The 26,386-nt window shown below is 37.0% G+C and overlaps 2 protein-coding genes across 3 annotated transcripts; both read right to left on the bottom strand.

The window, feature by feature from the left end:
• Positions 1-1,200: 1,200 nt before the first annotated feature.
• On the bottom strand, positions 1,201-8,188 carry LOC115628545 (galectin-9). Of its 2 annotated transcripts, none has more exons than XM_030524706.1 (3): positions 7,775-8,188; positions 2,509-2,624; positions 1,201-2,447 (listed from the first exon to the last, which is right to left on the bottom strand). In XM_030524706.1, exons 1-3 carry the CDS (start codon positions 8,171-8,173, stop codon positions 1,421-1,423), a joined length of 1,542 nt encoding a protein of 513 aa, XP_030380566.1. In that variant the 5' UTR covers positions 8,174-8,188; the 3' UTR covers positions 1,201-1,420. The 2 variants fall into 2 exon arrangements, with proteins under 2 accessions (XP_030380566.1, XP_030380567.1); XM_030524707.1 differs by lacking the exon at positions 7,775-8,188 and adding an exon at positions 3,597-4,383.
• Positions 8,189-12,502: 4,314 nt separating this feature from the next.
• Positions 12,503-19,078, bottom strand: LOC115628555 (mucin-3A). The gene is made up of 5 exons (XM_030524717.1): positions 18,986-19,078; positions 18,233-18,483; positions 15,859-15,990; positions 13,109-15,762; positions 12,503-13,018 (listed from the first exon to the last, which is right to left on the bottom strand). Exons 2-5 carry the CDS (start codon positions 18,368-18,370, stop codon positions 12,724-12,726), a joined length of 3,219 nt encoding a protein of 1,072 aa, XP_030380577.1. The 5' UTR covers positions 18,371-18,483; positions 18,986-19,078; the 3' UTR covers positions 12,503-12,723.
• Positions 19,079-26,386: the final 7,308 nt, after the last annotated feature.

Raw genomic sequence — 26,386 nt, 5'->3', positions numbered from 1 at the left:
CAAACAGACAGACAAACAGACAGACAGACGGCAGACTGCCACGCCTCTTTCTGTGTGTTACATGTACACTCGCAAAAAATAATAATAATATACCCTTTTACCCTTTGGGTACAGGGTATACAAAATTATAGTAGTACTACTGTACATGTACTACTGTACATGTAAGCTACAAGGACTATTCTCAGCTGATTCAGGAGTCGTAATACGGCAGGCATTACGTTTGCTTTGAATGTGTTTAAGGGTCTTTCAAATTTTTAGAAGGTAGCAAAAGTGTAAATGCTTATGTATTTGCTTCGCTTGTTAATTTAATTATCACTTACTAGTGAAGGCATACATTTCATTATTTAATTACTTGATAAACTTAAAAAAAATCAAAATCCTATCGAAACAGAAATTTGTATAAAAAAGAGCCGATATAGTATAGCTTTTAAATTGTGGAAATTACTATTATCATGAATGTGGATCGATAATTACATGTGCATGACTCACAATGAAAAATTGATATTCATAAAGGCAACTTCTTTTAAGATCGAATATTTATCTCAGTCCTAGTTAGTTAGTTAGTTCTAATTCCATTCAGAAATGCCGCAAATGTTAATAAATCTTTTGAAAATAAAAAAGTAAAACCAAAAAGTAGACAGATAACGATGTTAATATGAATCCATTGGCATCGATATCTTTGTTTCGTTCTGATTTTAGGTTTACGGGGCTGCCTCTCCCTTGTTCACCCCTCACTAGACCCAACTGCTTGCCTGAAAATAACTGGTGAGGAATAAACTAATACCCGGTTCAAACCGGTATAACAGTATACAAAATTTAGAACAGTAGAGACAGCAACCAACTGATGAAGGCATGACTTTTTTTTAACAAGTTGGCAGTATCGGTTCAAAACCACTCATCGAATCAGATTATTGTAGCTCTTCAGTATATATTATGTTTTTTAAGTAAAATCTAGACAAATAGAGGAATATACATGTAACTTGCAATTTGTTGGGCTAGGTTGTGATCCATTGTGATGCTTTTGCAATGAGGATTATTGAAAACAAAATAAAGGCAAACAAATATGATCACTAGTAACTATACTTGTAGTACATGTGTTTATGAAAACTGTGAAAACTGTCTTGCATCCCCGGATTATTTATTGCAAAAATGTACAAGAATTGTATTTGAGACTCCTCTGTTTTTCAAATCAAACAAATAGATGAGTGGTATTATCCAACTTTATGTATGTACAATACGAGTAAATAGAAAATATTACAAATATAAATGAGAAAACTTTGGGACATCACATTGAATAATTTTTTGTAGTTTTGTAGCTTGACCTAATTTGTTGAACTTGCAGCGTTCAGAATTTATTGTCGCTGAAATGCAGGCGCAAAAGTTATCAAATAAAATGAAAAGTTTGCTCTTTGAGACCGTTCTAAATCTCATATTCCTCCGTGCAGATGGGGTTATGGTAGATGCGCAAATCCTTGCCCCTAATTTTCAGATTCTGTTCTAGCGTAACATTCCACAATTTTATATCGCCCTGTATGTAGACAGTATCGACCAAATCTAGCTTCACATGGTACTTGAAGGCAGTAATGAATTTCCGATTCACATACACCTCAAAAGCATCGGCAGCACACACGATGGCCAGGTTAAAAGTTCGGCCCGGCCGAAAGTTTGTATCCAACTCAGATCGTTCCTCCTGCGCCCAATTACCGTTGTACCAGGCGTTGCGGCAAACGACGGCTTTGCCGATAGCTCCGCTGCTCCCTTGTGAAAAACGTGGATTTAAATGGAATGCTATGACAGGATGTGGCCAAATGTTCTGGCCCTGTTGTAAGTTGATGTAGAATGAGTGCGGCAACAGTCGTACTCGGCCTTCAATCCTCAGGTACCGTCCCTCTCTTAATGAATTGGGAGGCAGGACTCCGTAGTAGGGCAACGTCAGTCCCTGATCGTTTTCACTGTGCGTGCTCTTTGGTGAAACATCCGCTTGCTTCGGGCCAGAACTGATGACACACCATTCGCGTGGTATGTTGATGAGGTCCGCGGAGCTGCCATCGATTTCATCTTCATCGTCCAAGAGCAGAGCTATGGCACGTGCCTGGCTCTCAGGTAATCGTTTTGGGTATGCTTGGACTTCATCACACTGCATATTCACTTGTTCCACATCTCCTTTGACTTCCAAAATCCGAACACTCGCATATGGCAGCCGATGGGCGTACTCCGCGAAATGGTGCCCATTGACCGAAATCATATAGCAAGCTTCGGTGACGAGCACCTGGATAGAGAAGTTATCGCCACGACGAAGCATAAAAGGCAAAGCAGATGACACCTCCTCCCGACCCCATAACTCCTGGACCTTACTGTTGCGCACAATATAGTTCTGAGGCAGTCGAGGATTAATGTGTAGCGCAATATCGCGCGTCTCATTGTTGTGCGTAAAGTTTATTGAGAACCTGTGCGATTGTTATTATGAGCTGTAATATCGGTCAGTCTTTGGAATAAGGTACTACTTACCTTTCGCAATTTATTGGAATTTTACCGCTTATGGTGAAGCTAACGCCCTCCCTGAGTTGGCCAATTTGATCGTTGTAGTATTTCGGTATCGCGTCAGAGTACTCGTAGAATGAGGCCTAAAAAGGATACAATTAGGAACGTACAATTTGAATGTTAGTTTCTAGTATTGTCACGGGCTTTACAATGCTGTTGCGAATAGCAGTTGCAGCTGCTGGATCATGCCAAACATCTAAAAGGGACAACATTTGTCAGCTTCTTCAAACTATCAGTAATGATTGACATTAAACGCAGGGCATTCATATTACCTTGACCCAGTTTCCTATAGTTCAGTTCATTCTATGTATTTAAACATTTAAACTAGACTTTTAATAGGTCTTGTGGAACACCGTTCAAAGATAATTCATACAAATTCCTTGACTATAGTACACAGCCTGTGGCAATTTGTTAAACCGAAATCAACCCTATGGTTGATTAAATGCTCATCACTACAAGGTGTGTTCCAAAGTAAACAGGACTTTTTGAATCTTATCGCATTTTGACCGAACATTTAGGCTTACGAAAGGTGTGTGCACGGATTGTTCCGCACAAATTGACTGACGACCAAAAATTGTTCTCATCGATCGACGCTGGTGACCGATTATTTGACCAAAAATCACATTTTACCCATTAACCACTCGCCGCATTCACCTGATATGTCACCGTGCGACTTCTACCTTTTCGGAAAAATGCATTTGCCCATGAAAGGAAAGCGTTATGCAGACGTAGAGGCCATTCAAAAGGCTTGCACCGGCATACTGACGGCCATACCGGCCACCGAGCAAAACACTCGTTCGACATGCTTTTGGATCGTGCAAAAAGCTATATTGAAGCAGAAGGAGACTTTTTGAATAAAATAAATTGATTTTGCCGAAAAAACCATTTGTCCTGATTTGTTTTTAATAAGTCCTGTTTACTTTGGAACACACCTGGTATAACAACAGTTTCCTTAGCAACAAATAGTATTTATTCTTTAGTTTTCATTTAATATAGTACATATACTCGTATGTAATATACATATATTCTATGATTAGCCTCGACTCTATCCTCACCTCATTTAAGCCCTCCTTCTTCGACAGATGACAGCAGCCAAACAGTTTTGTACATAAAGCCTTTAAACACATCTTTAAAAGCTCGCCAGATAGTATTTAACGCCCAAAATAATGCGTCATACTCAAATCGATCGTAATCTTTAAAGCAATTCAATGTGCATGTGTAGTTGGTAATTCATGTGTACTTATTCGTTTAAAATATTCGGGTACTGCGTTTTGATTTCGTTTTTTGTTTAAAAGCAATCAGTCGTTGCAGAATCTTGCAAATGTTTTTTTTTTTCAATATATCTTATTCTCAATGTCAATCAATGTATGTAAACACACTACGGCTTATAGCATGGGGTGTATTTTTAGTTGTATGTATTTATATTTATTCGTAGCTTTGAAAGCTCATATAGTGGAATTTATTTTTTTTTTTTTTGCAGTACTTGATGACGGTTTCAGTCAAAATAACATAACATTTTAATTTGTATGCATTATTCGTTCGTAAAGCTTTGTTCAGTTAAAGCAATAACAATGTACAAATTTCTAGAAGGCCAGTTTCTATGTATGGAATACTAGAAACACTTGGAAAAAATTCCAGCTTTTCATCACAGATGTATTTAACTAAATAAACATCACTTGCTGGATTTCATGTACTCGTATTTGCAATATTCTTATTTATTTTTACAAATTTCTATATACTACCCGCTTTTGCAGCGCGTGTTTTCTTATTGCCGCAGTGTCATTTTTGTTTTTATTTTTAAATCGATATTCCACGCTTATTCACCCGGCAAACTATTTATCCGCATAACGCGTGTGCTTTGGACGAAAACAACTACTCGTCTGAGAAATATTTCGCTGGGAGACGCTTTTTTTGTTTCAGCTGGGCGAGAGCTTTTAGCATGACATATGTACATATATGACTACGAAAAGCAAACACGAATATGTACACATATGTGTACATATGTACATAATGTACATACATACATATTTACATACATATGTATGTATGTATGTACCTACATGTGGGATGGTGTAACTGCTACTAAGAGTGCAACTTTTACTCTTATTGAGCTCTTATGACACAATTACCTCTGCGTGAGTCACACGAATGAGGGAGGGCGCGCTCTTACTAAGGTTTTTACTTACACCGTTGATGGTCTTCATTCTTGTGTTTTCTTGTTCAAATCTGATCTCGTCTCGCAGGGCAGCTCCGTGTAAATAACACGGCAGCACTGGCTATGGACGCGGAATCTGAAATCAACCGTCTGCTCTCTATTTTAATTAGCACGAAAGGCACAATGCAGACAATATGGCTACACCACAGAACATATTGTGACGTCATTACCTAGAGAACACCGTATTTTCTTTCTCCATGTGCAATGGATATAAACAACAAGAGACACAAAACTGCAAATTCAACATACATACATGCATACATGCATATGCTTGTGTAAGAGTAAGTACATACATGCGTATGTGTGTATGTGGGCAATTCTGTGTTTTATTTAACACAATACTGCAATTATTCAGCAGCAGTTTTTAGCTTCTCTACCATCAATTCCTTTCAACACTAACCATACAACATTGTATGGTTAGTGCTTTCAATTATGCGCAGATTGTGGAATTTTACTATTTAAAATATTTCTTAAAATAGGTTTCAATATTTGGTACATTTTAGTTAAAATTCTTCATGTTGCTACAAAGAATAGTTTTGTAAATAGTACATACAAATATACGTAATTAAGTACCATATGTATTCGTTTATCTAACTCAAAATAATTATTATTACGCCTAAAACAAAATCCCTTACAAACATAAAATCACTTTTTTCATATTTATGTTATGTTTTAAATTCTTATTGTGTTACTTTTTATTCAAGCTAGCTAGTTTTTTAAAATCTGGCAACACTGTTGGTAACAGCGCCACTACTCGGAATAAACTCTCTGAGCGACCAAGTGCGCTGCTCTTGCATACTCACACATGCATAAACTAAAGGCACAATGAAACCAATAACTTAAATGAAAAGCGATTAGAACTTTAAACTCACACGACTCCGGCTTATTTATACCCTGCACCCGCCTTTATATCCGCCACAGTCATTTAACTCATATAAACTTTGTTCCACCAATCCGATTTTAATCAAGTTTCGGATGATATTGAGGCCTTATAAAAGACATATAAGTACCGAATTTGCTTAAAAGATCTCGTAAATAAAAAAGCTATTTTTCGCCAATGCAACTAAATAAAATAATGAGGCTATATGTACATACATAGTTTATAATAAATTTTATATTAAAGGAGAAGTCTACATGGCCAGTATGATGTTCCCTTAGGTACCTTCATATGGGCACACAGCCGGATATGCCTCTATCGATTACTTTCGTCGTGTTGACATACATATATGTATATGTGGTTCGTACCCCGTGCTTTTACCTGTTACATACACTGGTCGGCACAATTATTTTGACGAGAAGAAAATCATACATTTTTGTCAATAACTGGTTATTGGTTTAAGATATCAAAGGAAACTTTTTTTCTCAATTCCATATTGGTATTACAAACTTAAAAATAATTCAAAGGATATATTTTTATAAGAACTTTTAAAATTATAAATCAAGGTAATTTTCATGGGTTGGCATAAGTATTTTGACAATGGATATAAACAAAAAAAACAAAGCTTAATACTAAACAAAACATAAGAAATTGATGGTAGATTAATAAAATGTATACCCGCCTTTGGCTTCGATAACTTTTTGAAGACGTCTTGTAACTGAGTCCACTAAATTTTGAAGGACCTCTAATGGTATCTCTTTCCAAAGAGAAGTGACTTCGGAAATAGTTTCTTCTTCGGTTTTATGCAAAGACGCATTTCTTTTACGTTTTACAAGAGACCACACATTCTCAATAACGTTTAAGTCCGGACTTTGTGGTGGCCAATCCAGAGTAGTAACACCAACATCGGTTAAAAATGCTCTTATCATTTTGCTTTTGTGGCATGGGGCGTTATCCTGTTGCAGGATAAATGATTCTCCAATCAGCCTGTCACCGGAAGGGAATGCGTTTTCGTTAAGGGTACTCAAATATTGTTGCTGGTTAATTGAGCCGATGATGGGAACGAAATCACCTAACCCATTGTACGCAATGCATCCCCAGAACATGACTGAGCCTCCGCCATGGCTCACTTTTTGACATACGGGGATATTTTTTTGTCTTTGAAACTGTGGGAGCCTTACAAAAATCTTTGTTTTTGATGAATTATATTCAAAGGAGCTTTCATCTGTCCATAGAACGCTTCTCCAAAACTCTTTTGGCTTATGCAGATGCTCCTTTGCAAAAGCCAATCTTTTGAGCTTGTTCACCTTTGATATGTAAGGTATGTCCTTCGCTTTGTATGTCTTAAAATCTTCTTCTTTTAGGCGTCGCCGAACAGTACGCTCACTGATTGGAGTCTTGGTCGACTTATTCCATTGATCTGCAGCAGCTTGCGGATTTAAATGAATATTTTTTTTAAATTCCCGCAATAGGACTCGATCTTCAATGGGTGTTGTTTTGCGGTTAGCACCTGAACTAGGCAAGTTTTTGACGTCATTGTGGGTCTTATATTTGTTAATTTGATAGTGGACTGTTTGCCGCGACAAATTATATTCATTTGCAATGTCTTTTGGTTTTACGCCGGCATTAAACTTCGCCACTATTGAGGCTCTAACAACATAATTTAATTCTGCTGTTTTTCCCATTGTATTTATAACTTTTCAATCAAATTTGAATGAATTTAATGTTGAAAGGTCAACAAAAATGGTTACAGCAAAGTTATTTTAGTATCACTTGACAAAACGTGCGCGAAAACGGCGACAAAGATTTGGTCAAAATACTTATGCCGTGCCTGAATCCGCAGTCAACTCACATTGTCATTTGTAGAAAGAAGGTGTGAAGAGTAATAGACAAAATATTTTGCCTACATATTGTTGTTGCTATGAACTCTATATCCCGTATGAAAATTGTACCGTTATTCCTTGAAACTAAAAACAACCAGCACCGATAGTCGTGAGTACAGTTCGTCAAAATAATTGTGCCGACCAGTGTACATTTAGCATTTTTACTTTCTACTTGTAGTATACCCTTGCACACTACGGTTACAGCTGAGCGATATTCACATGGAACTAATGAAATGAAACACCACGCCTTTTACGTACGTTGAATTTTGTGCCATCGACCACCTCGATGTCATCCAAATATTTGAGTTGCTCAAGATGTTGTCGCTCAGCATTCAAGAACTGCAGTTGATTTTGCCGACAGCTGCGGCCAAAATCATCGATAGCTTCCGAGGCGGCCTCAATGGATGCAAAATCAATATCGTCGACGCTCGCTCTACCTTGCATGCTGCCGGGTTCGTTGCCAGAGCGACCTTTCGCGTTTTTCTTGAATTGACACAACCAGCGCTCGCGACAATAAAAATTGAATAGATTTAATCGTTTTTTAGTGCGATAATACCGCAGAATGCGAGTAAGGTTAAAACCGTTAAGGCAAAAGGCATCGAAAAGATCGTAAAACTCGCGCACAGTACCACAAGCTAGCAACACCAATGCAGTCATACTAAAAACCAAATTTGAACAACAATTGCGTTTCAGATGCTTTGGAGCTTATTCTCGGGAGAGCGTTTTTTAACGCTCTCTTGGTAAGCACGTTTAACTTTAACGAATGAAGAACGGAATACGCGAACACGCAGGGATGTAAATATGAAAAAATCGTTAACTTGTGCTCAGAGCATCTGGTTTTGCAATTTTTCAACAGCAAGCACAAAAGTTCTTCAGAAATTGCACTGCTCTCACGCGTAATACTTTTTCTGTGTTTTGCCTTTTTATTTAGAAGAGACTGCGAGCTGCGCCATGCTTGCTTGAGTATCTGTTAGATAATATTTCCGTGCATACATGTACATATGTATGTATGTATGTATATGTATGTGTAGAGGTGCATATGGTTTTAACAATTCTACGCAGTAATGTCAACATATGTACATTCATACATACATATGTGCTGTTAAATGTATATACAGTAAAATATATTGATGTTGACTCGAAGTATTGTACGTAGCAGACTATTACAGTTGTTATACTCTGTGCATGCGGATTGATAAAAGAACGGTATTTTGTATTCTTCTTGCTCTGTGACAAACAGTAAGTTCTGGAAAAGAGCCGTTATATGTTTTTTTCTACTTTCTGTTAGTATTTACTAGAATTTACACTACATTTTTGCGCCATGCATTTATTTTGAGCGTAATCTTTGGCACGTGGATGCATTTTTTAGTGAATCAAAAAGTTGTTGCTTGAAATAAAATGTTAAACATAAGGAGTATAACATTAAAGTCGTGTCATTGAACTGAAATAAACTTTGTTGCAATCATTCCTATGACAGCCATACGATTAAGTAAATCTATTTTTTCTACAAAAAAATAATTAAACAAGAAGAGAAGCTAAAGTCGGGTGTTCCGACTTTGAAATACTCTGTACATATGTTTAGAATAATTACAAAAATTAAAAAAATTAAGAAACTTAAAAAAAATCGTGTCCGTGTGAGCATATTTGCAGTCAACCAAAGCGCCAAAATCAACAACCGGCTGCGCTAGGGCAGCAATTTTATTTATTGCTATAACCTCCTGTTAAATTGGTCTATCATAATGAAACTTGGAAGATGGACCATAATCACTAACTGGACGTACTTGCCAAATTTGAGTTCGACATTTCAAGAATTACGGGAGTTAGAGAAAATCACGATTTGTGGGGGAAGGGGGCTGGAGGGGAATTCCAAAGAAACACGTTTTCTGCGTATTCACATAAGGCATTTTGGACTATAAATTTTGTGTCCCTAGGTCGTATAGTCTCCGAGGCGATTATACGAATGACGTTACGGAAAAAACCCCGTAGAGGGGAAGTGGGTGAAAAAATCAAAAAAATAAAACAAACTCGTATAACGTACACACATAAGCTATCTTTGTGCAAAATTTGGTGACTACCTATCTACGGACGGACAGACGGTCAGATAGACACAGATCGACTCGCCTTGTCATGCTGATCAAGAATATATATACTTTGTGGGATCTGCCAGGCCTCCTTCTGCCTGTTACATTTGTCAGCTCCCGCAAACCTAATATGCTCTTGTACAGCATATAAATGTAACGGTTCGTATGCCAAAAATAAATGCAAAGGTATTTTCGCACATGTCATTCGCGTGAAAAGTATGTAAATAAAACTTAATTCTCAAAACTCTTGTTCTCTTCTTAATTCATGAGTTTTTATATTTCGTTTATTAATATTACTAATATTCTTTATGACATGGAGCATTGTTGTTTTGCGTTCAGTCATTGGTTTCATTTTGTGTCGGAAAGGGATGGTCATACAAAATGTCAATATGGCCGGATAATACATATACTACACACTGATGGTGCAGCATGACAAGACGGGTCGATATATAAATGTCCGTCCGGAGCTACAATAAGAAAAGTTGGTATCCAGATTCTCAAAAGTCCGAAGAAGGATATGTTTATGTTATTATTAGTGTTTTCCATAACTCCCGTAATTCTTGGAATTTTTTTAATCATATTCTACAATTTCATAGAGTTAGTGCTTATTTGCGCTCATGTTAAGTTTTATCAATATAGGTTAATTTTTGCTATTTGGAAAGAACTGTTTATCAATAACATTCCGTATTTTACCATATACATATGGACTTATGTGTATGACGTTGATATAAAGATAATTTTTTCGTATAAAGATCCGCTTCATTAAACTTGTCTGCACGAATATCTTAACTGCATCCGAGGTGTTTGGTTAACCATATGCTCCTTAACTGATTTGGAACAGTTTATGAATTTTCATCTCGGTCCAGACAATATCTCTTACTTACACGATTGACAACATACCAAAAAATTAAAATGTTGATTAAATAATGCACGATGAATTTAACAAATAACTTATGCATATGATCAATGAAAAAACTTTGGTCGACTTTATATGGCAAAAATTGTTGTAATGTTTTTAAATCATTTTTTTCTTAAATTTTCCTTTTTTGTGGAGAGTACAGGGTATTTTACTGTCGGGCTTGCTCGACTGTCGCGTTCTATCTTGTTTTGATTTTCCCTATGGGGGGATTCCCGATTTTCCGTTCGTATAATAACCTATATCTCAGAGACTGTAAGACCTAGGGACACCAAATTTTAGTCCAAGATACCTAATATGATGTAAATATAAATTTTGGACACACTCCGCACACAGCCAATAATTGATACTAGTAACTCTTTTACTGTAATACTTGTAGAGTCACAAGTAACAAAGGTAAACTAGTTAAACGGTACTAGTTTTTACTAATACCAAATTTTATGTGTTTATCGGTGATGATCAAAAAAGAGTATTACGATGCATAACACGAGCGTGTCTTAAGCGTACAACCAAGTTTCTATCAAGCACAGTGTTGAGGATGCATGTCAGCCAATGGTATTAGTAGGTACTAGTTACAACGGTACTAGTTTTTTCAGAAGGGCTTAGTGAATTTAAAAATTCTTGTGGGTAATGGACTGTGTCTTTGATATTATTCACGGTGTAGATCGATTTGTAATTTTTTATTTGGCTGGGGACTTTTGAATAACATTGCCTTAATATTTGAAGTGACAGAATGTTCTATGATGATTCTAAACTAGCAGCATCTCGTTCAGGAATTTTATAGGTAATTTGTTTACACCTGGGTTACATTATTTGCGTTTAAGTAAGGATCTCTATCTGTTTATACTCTGCACATTGTTGTTGTTGCACAGGCACACGAGACATACATAGACACACACAAACAGGTAAGAAACGCATATTTATTCAACACATACATATGTACAGAGTATTTAGCTTCTCCACTTGTTTACCACTAATTTTCATAGTCGGGACTCCCGACTTCAGCTTCTTGTTTTAAGCATAAATTAATTTAAATTTTGGAATAAATGTAATCTCTTTCCTAACTCTTCCGGCAGCTGTTGCACAAGTCTGCACAGCACACATATGGACACAAGCACACTATTGAAACTGTACGTAAACATTGACCTACTTTTATTAAATTAATGAAATTTTAGAAAATCCTTCATTTTAAAAATATTTCTATTATTTTGTGAGAGTGGGTACGCTGTATAAAAAAGTTAGGCCTTCTAAACTCTAGCTTTGGAACCCTGTTTTTATTTAATTCATTTTAATTTGAAAAATATTATAATAAAACAACCAATAATGTTGTAGGAGTGAGTACCGGGGCTTTAGGAAAGGAAACGACTCCTGCATTCCTCCTCAATGACTGACTGGTGGATACAGGATATACAATATAAAGTTATTTATTTATTAGATCTTAAAATGATAAGGTAATAATTTTGATAAGGCCTTGGGATGCTATTCCATTTTTATATGATTTTATTTTGTTCAATTTAAATTAATGGAATACATTGTCAAATTGATGTGTTTTAAGTTGCCTACAGTGTCCAAATTTTGTTCGGCAAAAACGTCTGTTTATATATGTATGTACATAACTTGTATGATCTTATAAAAATACAACTACAAAATAATGAGTAAATTTAATATATTGAACGTTTCTTATTGCTTCTAGCATATTTTCTGTATTGTAATTTTTAGTCCTTTATATATGTACAGCTTGTTATATTAGGCAACTTTTTTTATAATATTTGCACGATTGAGAAGAGAATAGAGCATTCAATGTGTAAACAGATACATTTTTTAGTTGTAAAGCCCGAATCAAAGCTTAATTGGTTGAATAAAAATATCTTTTTTAACATTAGTATATACAGAGTTCATACATACATACTACATATGTACGTAGGTATGTTCGAAATTAAATTCATAGTATTTAAATATAAATACTCCTTCTCATTAAGATTTATTGCATTTTATAATTTTTTAAACAAGTATGCGTTTGTTTCATATTTATTTACCGACTATCAAAGTAACCCATTATACTATTTAGCTTAAAATTATTATAATCAAATTCTTCAAGGGCTTAAAGTATTTTTATTGTGAGCCTTGGGCACAAAATAACTTTCAGTAAGTGGTCGCATATTGAACGAAAAAAATAACTAATTTGTATCAATAAGGTGAACTCTTAACGTCTAGCGTTGACGTGTCGAACGCGTTCCCATGGCATGGGACTTTTGAGCTGACAACGCTTTATCACTACCTGGTCGCTTGTAATACTTGGACATAGTCTTGCTGGTGCGTGTGGGACGTCCACTATCGCTTGCCTTATCCGATTCCGTTTTCAACGGCAATTCATCGTCATCATCCCAACGCTCGGCGCGCTTCTCCTCAGATGCTGTCTCTCCACTGTTGGAATCTGACTTGGTCTTGCGGTTGCGACGATTACGCGAAGAAGAAGAGCTGACATCTGTCCGTTCCAATTTTTCCCTAAAATAAAAGTAAGTATTATGTTATTCAGTTGATTGAAATATACTTTACACTCAGATGATTAATTAAAATATATTCATAACAACTCACTCTTTTATGCTAGATCTATTTAGCTCTGACATTTTGGCTTTTCTCTTTAGCAGCGCCAACTCCCGCTCCGCTATGGCCTTTTTGTGCTCCTCCGCAGATTCGCCGGCGACTGTCTTAGTCGTTGAATCAGCTAATTGCTTGACAGGCTCCTCTTGCTTGACGCGTTTCAATTGCTGCTGTTGCTCTTGGGCTTGCTTTAACGAGCGTTTCAGAGCGCTTCGCAAACTATCCCGTGAACTCTCTGGTGCGACATCTTTACCAAGCTGCTGCAGCCCAATGGCCTCGAGTAGTTTCTGACCGAGTGCAGATTTTACGGTCGTTTTACGTGCGTTGACAGGACTGGATTTACAAGGGCTATCACCAGAGCTGGTGCTGGTATCGCTTATAAGATGCGCATCAGTCGCATCGGTTTTGTTGTTATCTCTTATTGTGGCCTCGAGCACAGTGCTTGTTGGATCTTGTGGTGTTTCCACCTGCTCTTTTTCAATAATCAATTCGTCGGACATAGTTGAAATGACAGCACTGACTTCCGTGTCTTTATTCGGCGAGATTTCAGTCTCAGGGCTGCTATTTTCGCAAACTTCTGGAATGGGCAGAGGATCCTCCTTGGCTGTAGTTGGATTTTCACTCTGCTTGGATGTGTGTATAACCGTTCTTCGACGTTTAATAATGGGTCGAGTTATTGGCGGAGGCTCGGGAATTTTTGGAGGTGACATCGTAATGTTTTCAACTTCAATTGACGGATCTGAAATTTCTGGGTCCAGGGAAGGCTGAGGCTCTATCAGTACAATGTCCTCCAGATTAACGCCAGCGCTTGCAGTAGAATCGCTCCGACGTCGGATGCTTTGGCGGCGATCGTTTGTCTCCTGCTGCTTTAACATTGAGATGAGCGCCTCGTTTAAAGCATCGGCTGGATTGGACCCAAATTGAGCGATTAACATCGCATTAATGTTCAGGAGTTCGTTTGTCACGCGAGCAGCATTTGAAGTGCTAGCTATATTAAATGAATTACGTTGATCTTCGACCACTGCCAATGATGAATCACGAACGCGTGACTTGCGTTGTGAACGCTTTGAACCTGAAATGGTTTTTGAACTGCTGCCAAGTGGTACTGGTGCCTCCGATTCAGTAGGACTGGATGGTACCAATTGCACCGATGTTTCCGGTGGTAGTTTGTAGGGCATGGTGCTAGTCAAATCGGTTACATTTTGAAATTCCTGGGGCGGGCTTGGCGCTGGTGAAGGCGTGGTAGCCGTTGGGGCCGAATGTGAAGCCGGAACCGAGGATTGCTTCTGCTTCTGTTGTTGCTGAGCTACAGCTAGCATAGGTCCAAGATATGGTCCCAACAGTTGGGTCAAATCATCATCCTGCAAGAGATTACTATCTGACATAATTACGGCAAACTTTGAGTTCTTCAGACGCGTCATTTGTTCTTCACAATTATCAGCGGTCACTGGCCATTTAAGCGCCTTCAGTATGAGCTTTAGTAGATCCGGATCGCGAATGACATTTCCGAGAGAAATGGCCTCGGTAAGGCTGCTCATGCTCGCTGGTATTTTAGACTTGGCATCCTTCGATCCAGCTGATGGTGATACTGCTCCTTTGGCTGAACTCAGCACTGTTGGCTTAACTGGCGTAGTACCAATTTTCTGTAATTTTGGTGGACCCGACCGTGGCAGCACTGCCTCTTCTCGTTTTTTCTTTGGCGCCGCTATAATAATGTGCTCAGGTAGAGCCTCCTCAACCGATTGCTCGCCTCCGAAAAGTGATTTGTGTGGCACTACGGTAGTAGTGACCAGCGGGCTTACTTCTTCTATTCGCTGTTGAGGTTGCTGAAGCTGTGATGATTTTAGTAGCGACACTTGTCCACTCTGTTGAATGGCCTTTATGTTGTTCAAAGTATTTTTAAGATTGCGACGTTTCTGCTGCAACACGCTATTTGGTAAATTGGGCACACCAATGCTGCTAATTGTAGGAGGGGTGACAGTAGAGCGAGCAGTTGACGCACTTGACGCACTTGAACTGCTACTGCTCTTGGCGTTACCGGCTTTTTGGTTACCGGCGTTGCTGCTTATAGATACAGCATTGCCCGTAACGCGTCCGTGGGTTTGAATAAAGTTGATCACGCCTGCTGGTGAGCTCTTTTTGTCAGTACTGGGTTTTGAGGCCTTTGAAAGAGTTACCTCCGGCTTCAAAGGAACCAGTGACGGTGGTTGTTGCATGGAGCGCTGTGCTATGGACATTGGCGCTGATCCATAACGTGTGTCCACAAACACACTATTTCGCCGTGGTGGCAGCATTAGGTTGTTCATGTTGATGCAGCTGTTCAGATTGGTGCTAACGCGCTGCTGTGGTGGTTGTTGATGATGATGTTGCTGCTGCTGTTGCTGTTTTGGATGTTGCTGCTGTGGATGTTGTTGCTGCTGGCGAATATTGCTATCTTTCTTGTTTAAACTAAGAACATCATCAGGCTCTTGAGGTGCTAATGCAATTGTTGTTTCTGGCGCACGCGTTAGTACGATGGGGCGAAAATCATCCCTACTACCATGGTTGTTGTTGTTGCTGTTGTTACTCCCGCTGGTTACGCTGATGCTACCTTCCGAGGTTGCGGGGCCAGTGAGCAGTGCCGCCGTGGATTCCCGGGCATGTTTTGGCTGTAAGTAAAATTGTCAATTATATATTTATATATAAGGGAACGCAAATGTCCCCTGCATCAAGAGCATACTCCAGTTGCTTAATTTCCTACTCACCACTGTGCTCAGCAAAAAATCACGAAAAACACGCTGGGTGTGTTTAGCTATGTTGGAAAGAGAAGCGGTGGCTTCCACCTGTCGATAACAGGATTTGCATAGTACTTTGGGCAGCGGGTCATGTTCGGATACCTGCAATAGAGCATAGAGGGTTAGTTATATACCTAATTATGTATAAGTTATTTAATAATACTACATTTACTATGTAAATATGAAACTAAGTATTGTAACGACTGCTACATGTTGTTTGAATATGATTATACTATATACGTATGTTCTCCATCGTTAGTCTCCCTTTAAAATTCCTATACATATGTATATGAATAAACATAATAATATTGGCTAACTTCGCATTTGCTGTTCACACCATGGCATGTCTAACCACATGCTTAATAATTATGAGCTGTACCGTTTCCGAAGTCTATACGTTCATCCAGACGGACGGATAGACGAAATGCTGATCAAGAATATATATTATGTACATAATTTATGGGGTGGGAGATGCTTCCTTCTGTTGCATGCATTGAAATACCTCCACACAGGTTGTTCGTATATTCGTATGCAAGTGTATGTACATATATTGTTATTTACTATTTTACTCATTTTATTTCAGTTGATGCTTGCAGAGCTATGGAAAATCACTTATAGCTGGGGAGTGGGGCGGTGCATCAGAAAAAAACACGAACTCGTTCTTTCTCGGACTTAGGAGAATCTGGATGCCAAGTTTAGTTATGCTAGCTATTATACCTTTTGAGATCCTTGCACTCATACGGACGAACAGGCGGACTATATGGCTATATCGACTCGGCTTGTCACCCTGATCAAGAATATATGTATATACTTTATGGGGTGCCTGCTTCTGTGTGTTACATACATTCGCACAAAATTAGTATACCTTTTAACCTTTGGGTACAATGTATAAAAACATAAACATACTTCTCCAGCTTAGGAGAATATACATATACTTGCTAATTTTCCGAAATCATTCACACAGATTGTCTATCGACTACATTCTATTTGTAGGATGTCACGCCTTCTTTCGGTTGTTACAAAAACAACGATTTCATGATACATTCAAAAATGCGTAGAAAATAATGTATTAATGCTCATAATATACATATGTATGTATGTACATACTACATACGAAAAATTCTCTCAATGCAATAACATGTAAGGCAGGAGCGCTTAAACTGCTGTTGTATGTATTGCTTTCCAACGTTCAGTTCGCTTTGTTTGCTATTGCGCTTTTAAAGCACCCACATACATACTATACATACATATGCAGCACACAAGCACGCGTGTTTGCCTTGAGTCAGGCCATTTATGTGTATGTATTAGTGATGTATTGGTGTCTACTAAGCTTTTTGCAATTGTGTTGATGTCACTTAACAAGATTTTCTGCTGTTTGGCTGCCTTGTGCCATTTCTGCAAACAATTGGCTTTCTCTCCTTTGCCACTGCAACAGAAGTAAGGATCAACAACTACAACATTGTGGCTGTGTGAGTCTATGTACATAAATAAATCCACAGTTCGACTTAGTACGGACACACACCCGCAACAATTTGAGAGACTTTCACGTTCGCGCTTTCTTATTGGATTCGTATGAACATTTTTCTTTGCCTACTTTGGTACACTGTAAATATGTATATAAATTTATACGCACAAATATATGAACGCACATTTTTAATTTACATACAAACAATGTATGTTTGTAAGTGGTTTTATATTTAGAAACTTTTCTGCTATGCTGCCGGGGTATGGAATTTTTACAAAAGGTTACGTAATTATTTGGCGATGAAACGTACATACATAGTACATATAATACATCGATATGTACATACATAAGCATAACTAACCCGGCTCACAATTATAGACTTAGGGTCCATTCTCTTTTTAAATTGTGTTTACCTATTGATAGTACTACTTCTCCATTGCACATATCCCTTCAACAAGTCATATCTGTTTTCAATACTTTGTATTACAATACTTTGTCATATCTGTTTTCAATAGTTTGCATTACATCTAATTTATCCTTCCCACACAAAACATTATTCCATGTGCTTTAGCAAGTCTTTATAAGGTAGCTAAACTGTATGTAATAAAATGTGTAGTGAATATGTATGTACACATATATATATACACATACATATACATACATATGTTCAATAAGCTAAATTAGTAAAACATATGAGAGGAAGACAATTTGCCGTTTTGTATTCTTTCGTTAAGCTTGGGCCGATCTTTTACCGTTATGCATGTATGTATGTACATATGTATGTTTGCATAAGCAAGTGGTAACTAAAGTAAAAGTAAACCCAAGTAAAATTATGTATGATAAAACAAGCATTTGATCAAAGATATTCTATACACTTACATTTAAATATAGGTACCGCTCTATTTTATCCTTTAATCCAACCGTTTTAAATATAAAAACGCTCTCAGCCACTGAATTATTTCTGCTTTTTGTGTTTGCCGCACAAATTCGACATAAATGTTCAAATTGTGCATCCATTTGTAGGCTCCTTTTAGATTACAAATATTAGGTATATTCGATGTGCTCAGCTTGGTGGTGGTTTAATGTCGGAGAATTTAATGTGTTATTTTTAACATGTTGCGGCTGCTTTGCTACATTGGGATATGTACGTAAAAAACTTTTATTTAATTATCAATTATTTATCATGGCGCATTCATTATTCATTATACTCAACACTCATATAGAAATGTATGTGCATATGTAAAGAAGTTATTGCAGTTGTTTACAGTATTATTAGTTTTTCTAAATTACACTTTCGGGAAAGTCGCGCGCTGTACGATGTACGGCAAGCGTAACTGCGAGAGCTCGTTCAACAAACACAACAACAGTGAGTATGAGTGTGAATGTGGAAGCGCGGCACACTGTACGAGCGCGCAGTTGGCTCGTTTACTCTCTCCTATATTCTCTCACGCACACACTCTCAACCTGTGAGACGCGCTCACATCTAGACGGTTTGCTTTCTTCTTTTTACTCTAACACAAAGATGCTCGCACTTGGCCACTGACTGACTCTACTTGATGGTTGAAATTTTTGGTTATCGTTCCACTTTTCATTTTTATACAAAACAGCTATTAATTCAAACATTACACATACACGAACATATGAACGTATAAAATTGGCAGGCAACAATTGTATTCCTGCACTCTGACACGACGGATGCACACTTGTGCTTCGGCGAACGTACGAAAGAAAACTGATGGCTACCTCGCTTGTGCTGCTCGTTGTTCGCTTTGCTTATGTAGTTCGTTCGTTCCCAATACACACACACCTACAATCGGCCGCCACGTTGTTTTTGTTGCGGTCGCTTTGGCGTTGCCTGAGTATGAGTGTGCATGCGAACGTGCATTTGTGTGTGTCGTTTTTATTTTTTCTGTTCGTTGTATGTATTTTTGTTGAATTTTTGCCTTCCATATGTATTGGTGTAAGTCTGTGTGTTCGTCGGCCGATGGGCGCGTAGCCAGTTTTACGCTAGTCAGCCCCCAACCGTCAGCACCATCGTTGTGGACCCGTCTATGTACATACATACATACATACATATGTATGTGTAGACATACATACATACATAGATATGCATGCATGTGTTCAGTTTTTTGCGGTTTTGTTCCGACGCTTGAAATATGCATGTACGTATGTATGTATGTATGTACATATTTAACATACATACATTGTAGATACATACATACATACATATGTAATTACCTTAGCAAGTCAGAATAAGTGCCAGAACCGATTTAAATCGTCCCTTTAGGTTTTATATACATTTGTACATGCATACGTATTGACAAACATACATATTTTAATATATGTATACATATGTAAATACATACATATAAATATCGGAATAAGCTGATGTTACACAATTTTATAGCACTGCAATTTTTGCAGTCTTCCATACATACAAAGCTACAAATGTACATGCATACACATCCAGACGCTCAGTCCCATTTGATTCAATGCTCACAGAAACACACAAGCACATACATACATACATATGTATGTATGGGTAGTAACTTGTTGTTGCTCACAGCATTCCTACATTTTACTTCGTTTCTCACGAATGGTTTGCCAACAACACCAATACTCGCTCAAAGCTGGTGTGCGTGAGCGTTGTTACTCTTTGTGATCTTTACTAAATTTTCACTGCTTGCCTTGTATTTTATTTCTCACTGACATACACTCACACCGGTGTAGATAACAAACACACATGCAAATATGCATGCATGTATTATTTACGGTTTTGCTTAGCATTCCTTTCGTTAGGTCTTTCATTTTGTTGTACATTTTCTTCATTTTGCAAAAGAGAAAAGAAACTTGTTTATACAATTTTATCTACATATGTATGTATATGCATGCATACATACTTAGCATGCCTATGAATGTACATAAACTCGAAAATAATGCTTGGTACAAACGTTATAGTGTTGTTTTAGGGGTCACTTTAATAAAGGAAATATCTTTCAGTTTGTCATTTATGTATGTACAAATATGTACATAGATACACAATTATGTGTTTATTAGATCCATTATGGATCATACATACAAAATGCCTATGTACATGCATCATATGTATGTATTCTGTCGTAAGAATTTTAATTTAGCAATTATTGGGTTACTAAGTATGCAATAGGAAAACTTTTTGAATTGTACTGACCTCTCCTCTGGGTTGTTTTTGATTGTTTGTTATTTCTTTATTTTTCACATAATTTTCATTTTATATTGCTTTACATGAACGTCTATACTACAAACGTATACATATGCGACGTTATAAAACCCCTTCATGATTACTTACGTACATATGTGCATGTATGTATTATTTATATGTAAATTAGTATTTACATGTATCAGAACTCTTAATTCCTGTGTAATGCCAAAAGACTATGCTAATAGACTGTAGTGCACTGTAGGGAACACGCTATTCCTCAGTCAAAAGTACGGTCAGTGTCGGAAAGCCAAAAAGTATGCAGCCTTTTTCAGAAAAATATCTTTTAAATACATACATATTTATATACTTTTTTGTGTAGGAAACCACACAGATGTACATAGCCATAAATACATCTATGAATGTATCTGTTTAGCTAACAACTGAAAACACTACTTCACCTAAACGATTATTTTCTTGTTATGCTTTGTACCCAAAGGGTTAAAGAAATTACTATTTTAGAGCACATGTAACACACATCTATAGTCGGCGAAAATCGGCCAAAGTGTATACAATTATAATGCTGATAACTACACACGATGGAAGTCGATATAGCCATATCCGTCCATCCATCCGTCTGGATTGTATTCTGTGTGTGTGTGTCTGGGTGTGGCAATTTTCGGTACCGTAGGTATTTATACTCTGTACATGAAATGTACTACAGTATATGTATATGTATTATGTCTACGGAAGGTGAAAAATGTAACAGACAGAAGGAGGCGCACGAGACCCCACAAAGTATATATATTCTTGATCAGCATGACAAGACGAGTCGATAAGGTCCTGTCTACCTGTCCGTCCATATGAACACCTGGATCTCAGAGACCATAAGGGATAGATTTTATACACAGATCTCTAAAAAGGTGGGCTAAAAAATTCGCAGGCTAGTACCGAAACACATTTATATAATTTGATTTTATTACTCAATATAGTTGCCAAAGAATCTAGCGGTCATAAGATTTTTCGATAATATTTTTATAGTACGATTTGTCTTTAGCCTCAAAATAGGCTTCACTTTCGGTGATTACCTCTTCATCGGGTCAAAATTTCTGTCCAGCGAGCATTCTCCTGACGTCTGAGAACAGGAAAAAGTCGAGGGCCAGATCTGGAGAATACGGTGGATGCGGAAGCAGTTTGTTTTATATTTTTGATTTTCCCCCACTTCCCCTTTATGGGAGATATCCCGATTTTCCATTCGTATAATCGCCTGTCTTAGAGACTATGATACCTAGGGACACCAAATTTTAGTCCAAGATGCCTTAAGGCAGAAAATGTGTATTTTGGAATTTCCTTCCTTCCCTCATCTTCACCGCAATTAGTGATTTCCCATAACTCTCGTAATTCAAATTTCAAACTGAAAATTAGAAAATACCTCCAGTTAATGATTATATGTCGGTGTACCAAGTTTCATCATGATAGGCCGATTTAACAGGAAGTTATAGCCATATATATAATCACCGCCCAAGCAGTGCCAACAGCTGTTGTTTTTGTTTTGCTTTGCACAGACACACGAGACATAAACAGACACACACAACAGTATATATATTATTGATCAGGATGACAAGATGAGTCGATATAGCCATGTCCGTCTGTCTGTATGAACGCAAGGATCTCAGAAAGTACAAGAGCTAGAATAATCAAACTTGATATGTAGATTCTCCTAAGCTCGAGAAATGGCAAGTTTTTTCATTTTTTCAATACACCCCCAGTCCTCTCTGTTCGTGATTTTCTCAAACTCACCTAATTCTTGGAAACTGGAAATTTGGTAGTCACATCCAGTTAGTGATTGTGTGTCCGTATGCCAAGATTCATCATGATAGGTCTCTTATGAAGAAAGTTGTAGCTGTAGTTGTTAACCGCGTTAAAGCGTTCTACTGGCTGATGGGTAGGAGATCGAAGCTGCCGACGTCATCAAAGCTACTTATATACAAGGCGATCATCAGGCCAATCTGGACATATGGCATCCAATTGTGGGGCACTGCCTGTAAGACTAATGTCCGCATAATGCAGACATTTGAGAACAAAGCTCTCCGCACCGCCACCAGAGCTCATCCTCTGCACGACAACGACACTATTCATCAAGTCCTCAGCTTACCTTGGGTGAAGGACGAAATTAAGAAAAGCAGCAAGCGGTACATACAGAGGCTACATGACCACCCCAACAAATTTGTGATGTACCTCTCGAACTCCCCAGGGACTAGTGGGATATTACAACCTCATAATAAATGAAATAATAAATTGTCAAGTTTATTTAACCAATTTAATGATTGTCCACGATGGACAGTTTTAAATAAAATACACTCTGCTAATAAAAAAAATGTATTGAATATTTTATATTTAATTAAATTAATTAAATTTTTTAAATAATTTTTTTTTTTGTGGGGTGGTACAGGGTATTTAAGAATAAGCTTGCTCGACTTTAGCATTCCTTTCATGTTTTTAGTTATTATTTCATTAATAAGATACGAGGCTATCCAAACTATCGAATCGATCATTATAAAATACTTACATATATAATATTAACAATTAAAAAGACGACATACGTATGGCATGTAGTCGTGTAGTCTGCATCGTCAGATTGGAAAATCGATTGGAACTTCAATTTCTATATTAACGAAAAATTTGTTGAATTATGATATTATAATAATATATGTATGTATACTCGTATATCGACTGGGTACGTGGAAGTACGATCAAGCTATGGATGGTCGCTTAAAGTTTAGGGGTTTCCCTCGTTCACACATTTATACAACGATATATGTTTTACAACTAACATTTCTTTACGTTCGAAATCCATTGGTGCTTCATACAATATCGAATTAAACAAACAAGCATCATAAAAAACTACAAATTGTTTATATCTTTTAATCGAATTGGCGGATTAGACGTTCTGGACGCAGAATCAAACCTTATGCAAACTACAAAGGTCCGACATGATCAAAAACTTATTTGAGCTCTAAATATAAATTCTGAAATTTTGTTTTAGTACCTTTTGTTTGACAAATGTAAGGCAATGAAATAGTCAAAAAAGTTGAACTTAATTTTTTTTCAACTTATAAATTTCGAATTTCTTCAGGGGGTTCATCAGAAATATTAAATCAACTTGATCTACCTAGGGTGATTGGTTATTCTAGCTCTTATAATTCCAGAGATACTTTCGATGGACGAGCAGACGGGTAGACGAAAATGGCTATATCTACTCGTCATACTGATTACTAATAAACATACATACTTTGCGGCGTCTGCCACGCTTCCTTCTGTGCGCTACATACATGAATGAAATTATATACAACTATCTTCTTCCATTCCGTTTATCTTAATTCTGCAAAAGTGCTGAGAACTAAATATTAATCTATCCTGGATCTGATCACTGTAGTGGCAGAAGTACTATACTATACATTATATACTATACACCTAATTAATTCAGTCTGCCCCTAATTATACATCAAAAGCAATATACCCGTACACTCCCCAGTAAAGAGTAGAAGAAAATAAAAAACATACATACATATTTTAAACAAGTGCCCTAAACGTAAAGAGTATTATGAAATTGTTGCGAGTTTCGGGGGGAAATTAGAATCATGGATAAAGAGGGACATTGGACCCACTACTGCCCCTTGAAAGCTTCCCTGAATATGTATACCTATGTATGTATGTATACTATACATCAATTCTGGGTACAGGGAGTTCAACAAATGTAGCATACTGTTCAAAGGGGCAAAGGCGGTTTAGGTACATATGTACATGTGTACAAGTGTATGTTTGTATATATACATGTATGTATGTTCCCATACACTAAATTTACATAAATATGAATAAGAAATAGTTATCAGCCCAATAAATACAATACACTTGTATCCATGTATGCGTGTACGAGTATGAATGCATATAGAAGAATGAACTTGTATGCGTATTAGTAAAAAACTAGAAAAATGCGGCGTGCACAGCATTGGAAACACACTACATACATACATACAAAAAACAAAAGCATAAACTCTACAAACATGCATATACACAGTACATATGTATATAAGTATATGTATGCATACATATGCATGTACATACATATATACGAACGTTTGTGTATATACATATGTATGAATATATTCGTGTATATGTAGACATATATACATATGTATGCATGTATGTGCTTGTATATTGTTAGACACAGTAAAATGAAATAAAGTGCGCCCTCCTGCACACTGTTGTGTGTGTGGGAGCGTGGGCTTGGGTGGGTTGCCATTTGCATTTCTACAAATATACATATGTATGTGTTGGTTGTTTTTTTCCAGTTGTCTCTTCTTCTTTTCGGTGTGTGTGCGTGTGTGTGTGTGATGTTGTTGCTGCTGCTTTTGGCGTTCACTTCGTTCATAATTTGTTCTCATTTCGGCCTTGTGTGCTTTTTTTAACTAACGCAGCACGCACACGCATACAGTCAGAATGGAAGCCCTCCGAGCGTCACCGACTTACTAGTACACATTTGTACACAGACACTGTACATACATACATACATACATACATACATGTATATGTATATGCTTGAATGTGTTTCGTTTTTGGCTCTTTCTTTGCCTGTTTTGCTTTGACGCTGACGTCGCCGCTCAGTTCATCGTATTATCGTTCATTTGCTTTCCGCACGCGATTTAGCGCATACATATACACTCTGTCATACACCTACTATATGTATGTATGTATGTAAATGGAATAAAAATGTATATGGAAACGTGTGACTCAGCTTTTCAGCTTGTTTTGACATACATACATACATACATACATACATACATACATACATAAGTATGTACGTAATTATGTAAGGTCCGTATGTACACATATGCCTACACAAATCTTGTGAATACCGCACCTGTAAAGATATGTATGTATGTATGTATGTATATAAATAGATATATGTATATATGTTCTATAAAATATGTACATATGTATATATGTATACATATGCACATACTAATTTACATATGTATGTACATATGTGTATCTTATATATGAAGTTGAGTACTTGCCTCTTGTGACATTGTACGAGAATTAAAAAGTCTTCGCGGAAAATTAAAATTTGTATAATATTAGCTTATATTTGTATGCATCTGAAAACGTAAATAAAAATGTTGTGTATAAATGTATAATTAAATTTGGATGGCACCATTTTAGAAAAAAGAGATTAAGGAAAAATTGTTTAGAAAGTTAAAATTTGTTTAATAAATAATTGCTCTCCAGGCAGGGTAATTACGTTTAATTTTCTTTTTATAAAGCGCGGCCTAAAAGCATGCAATTGTTTTTGACCGTTTTGAAATGTTTTTGCATACAACATCGGGCCTAATAGAACTGTATTTATTTGCACTCAAATGTTGATTGATTCATTGATTAGTAAAGGAAAAGAAAGCTAACATTGATCTATATTCAACAATTATTTGCCACATATGAATGTTACCGATCCATTATTAAATGATGAAAGGAATATATCTGTTATCAGCTGATGGTTGTGTCGTGCTTCTTAAAAAATCGGATTTAATAAATAACTTTTACCTATCCTACATTAAATGCTGAATGGAATGTATCTGTTATCAGCTGATGGTTTTTCTCGCTTCTTAAAAAGTCTGATTTCATCAATGAATGACACCTATCCATTATTAAATGGTGTAGAAATCTATCTATCTATTATATCGTTTAAGTAAGTGTGACTGTAAGTGATAAACAGCGATATGAACAGCATAGTAGATGTTTTTGTACGGGCAAGACGATAGCTCTCTCAGTGCATTCAGCTGCGCAAGCGCACTTTTCTC

The sequence above is a fragment of the Scaptodrosophila lebanonensis genome, unplaced genomic scaffold, assembly GCF_003285725.1.
Source record: "Scaptodrosophila lebanonensis strain 11010-0011.00,11010-0021.00 unplaced genomic scaffold, SlebRS2 tig00000118-arrow-arrow-pilon, whole genome shotgun sequence".
Taxonomy (NCBI): Eukaryota; Metazoa; Arthropoda; class Insecta; order Diptera; family Drosophilidae; genus Scaptodrosophila; species Scaptodrosophila lebanonensis.
The sequence above is the reverse complement of the archived record's forward strand: the minus strand, read 5'-3'. Positions and strand labels throughout refer to the sequence as shown.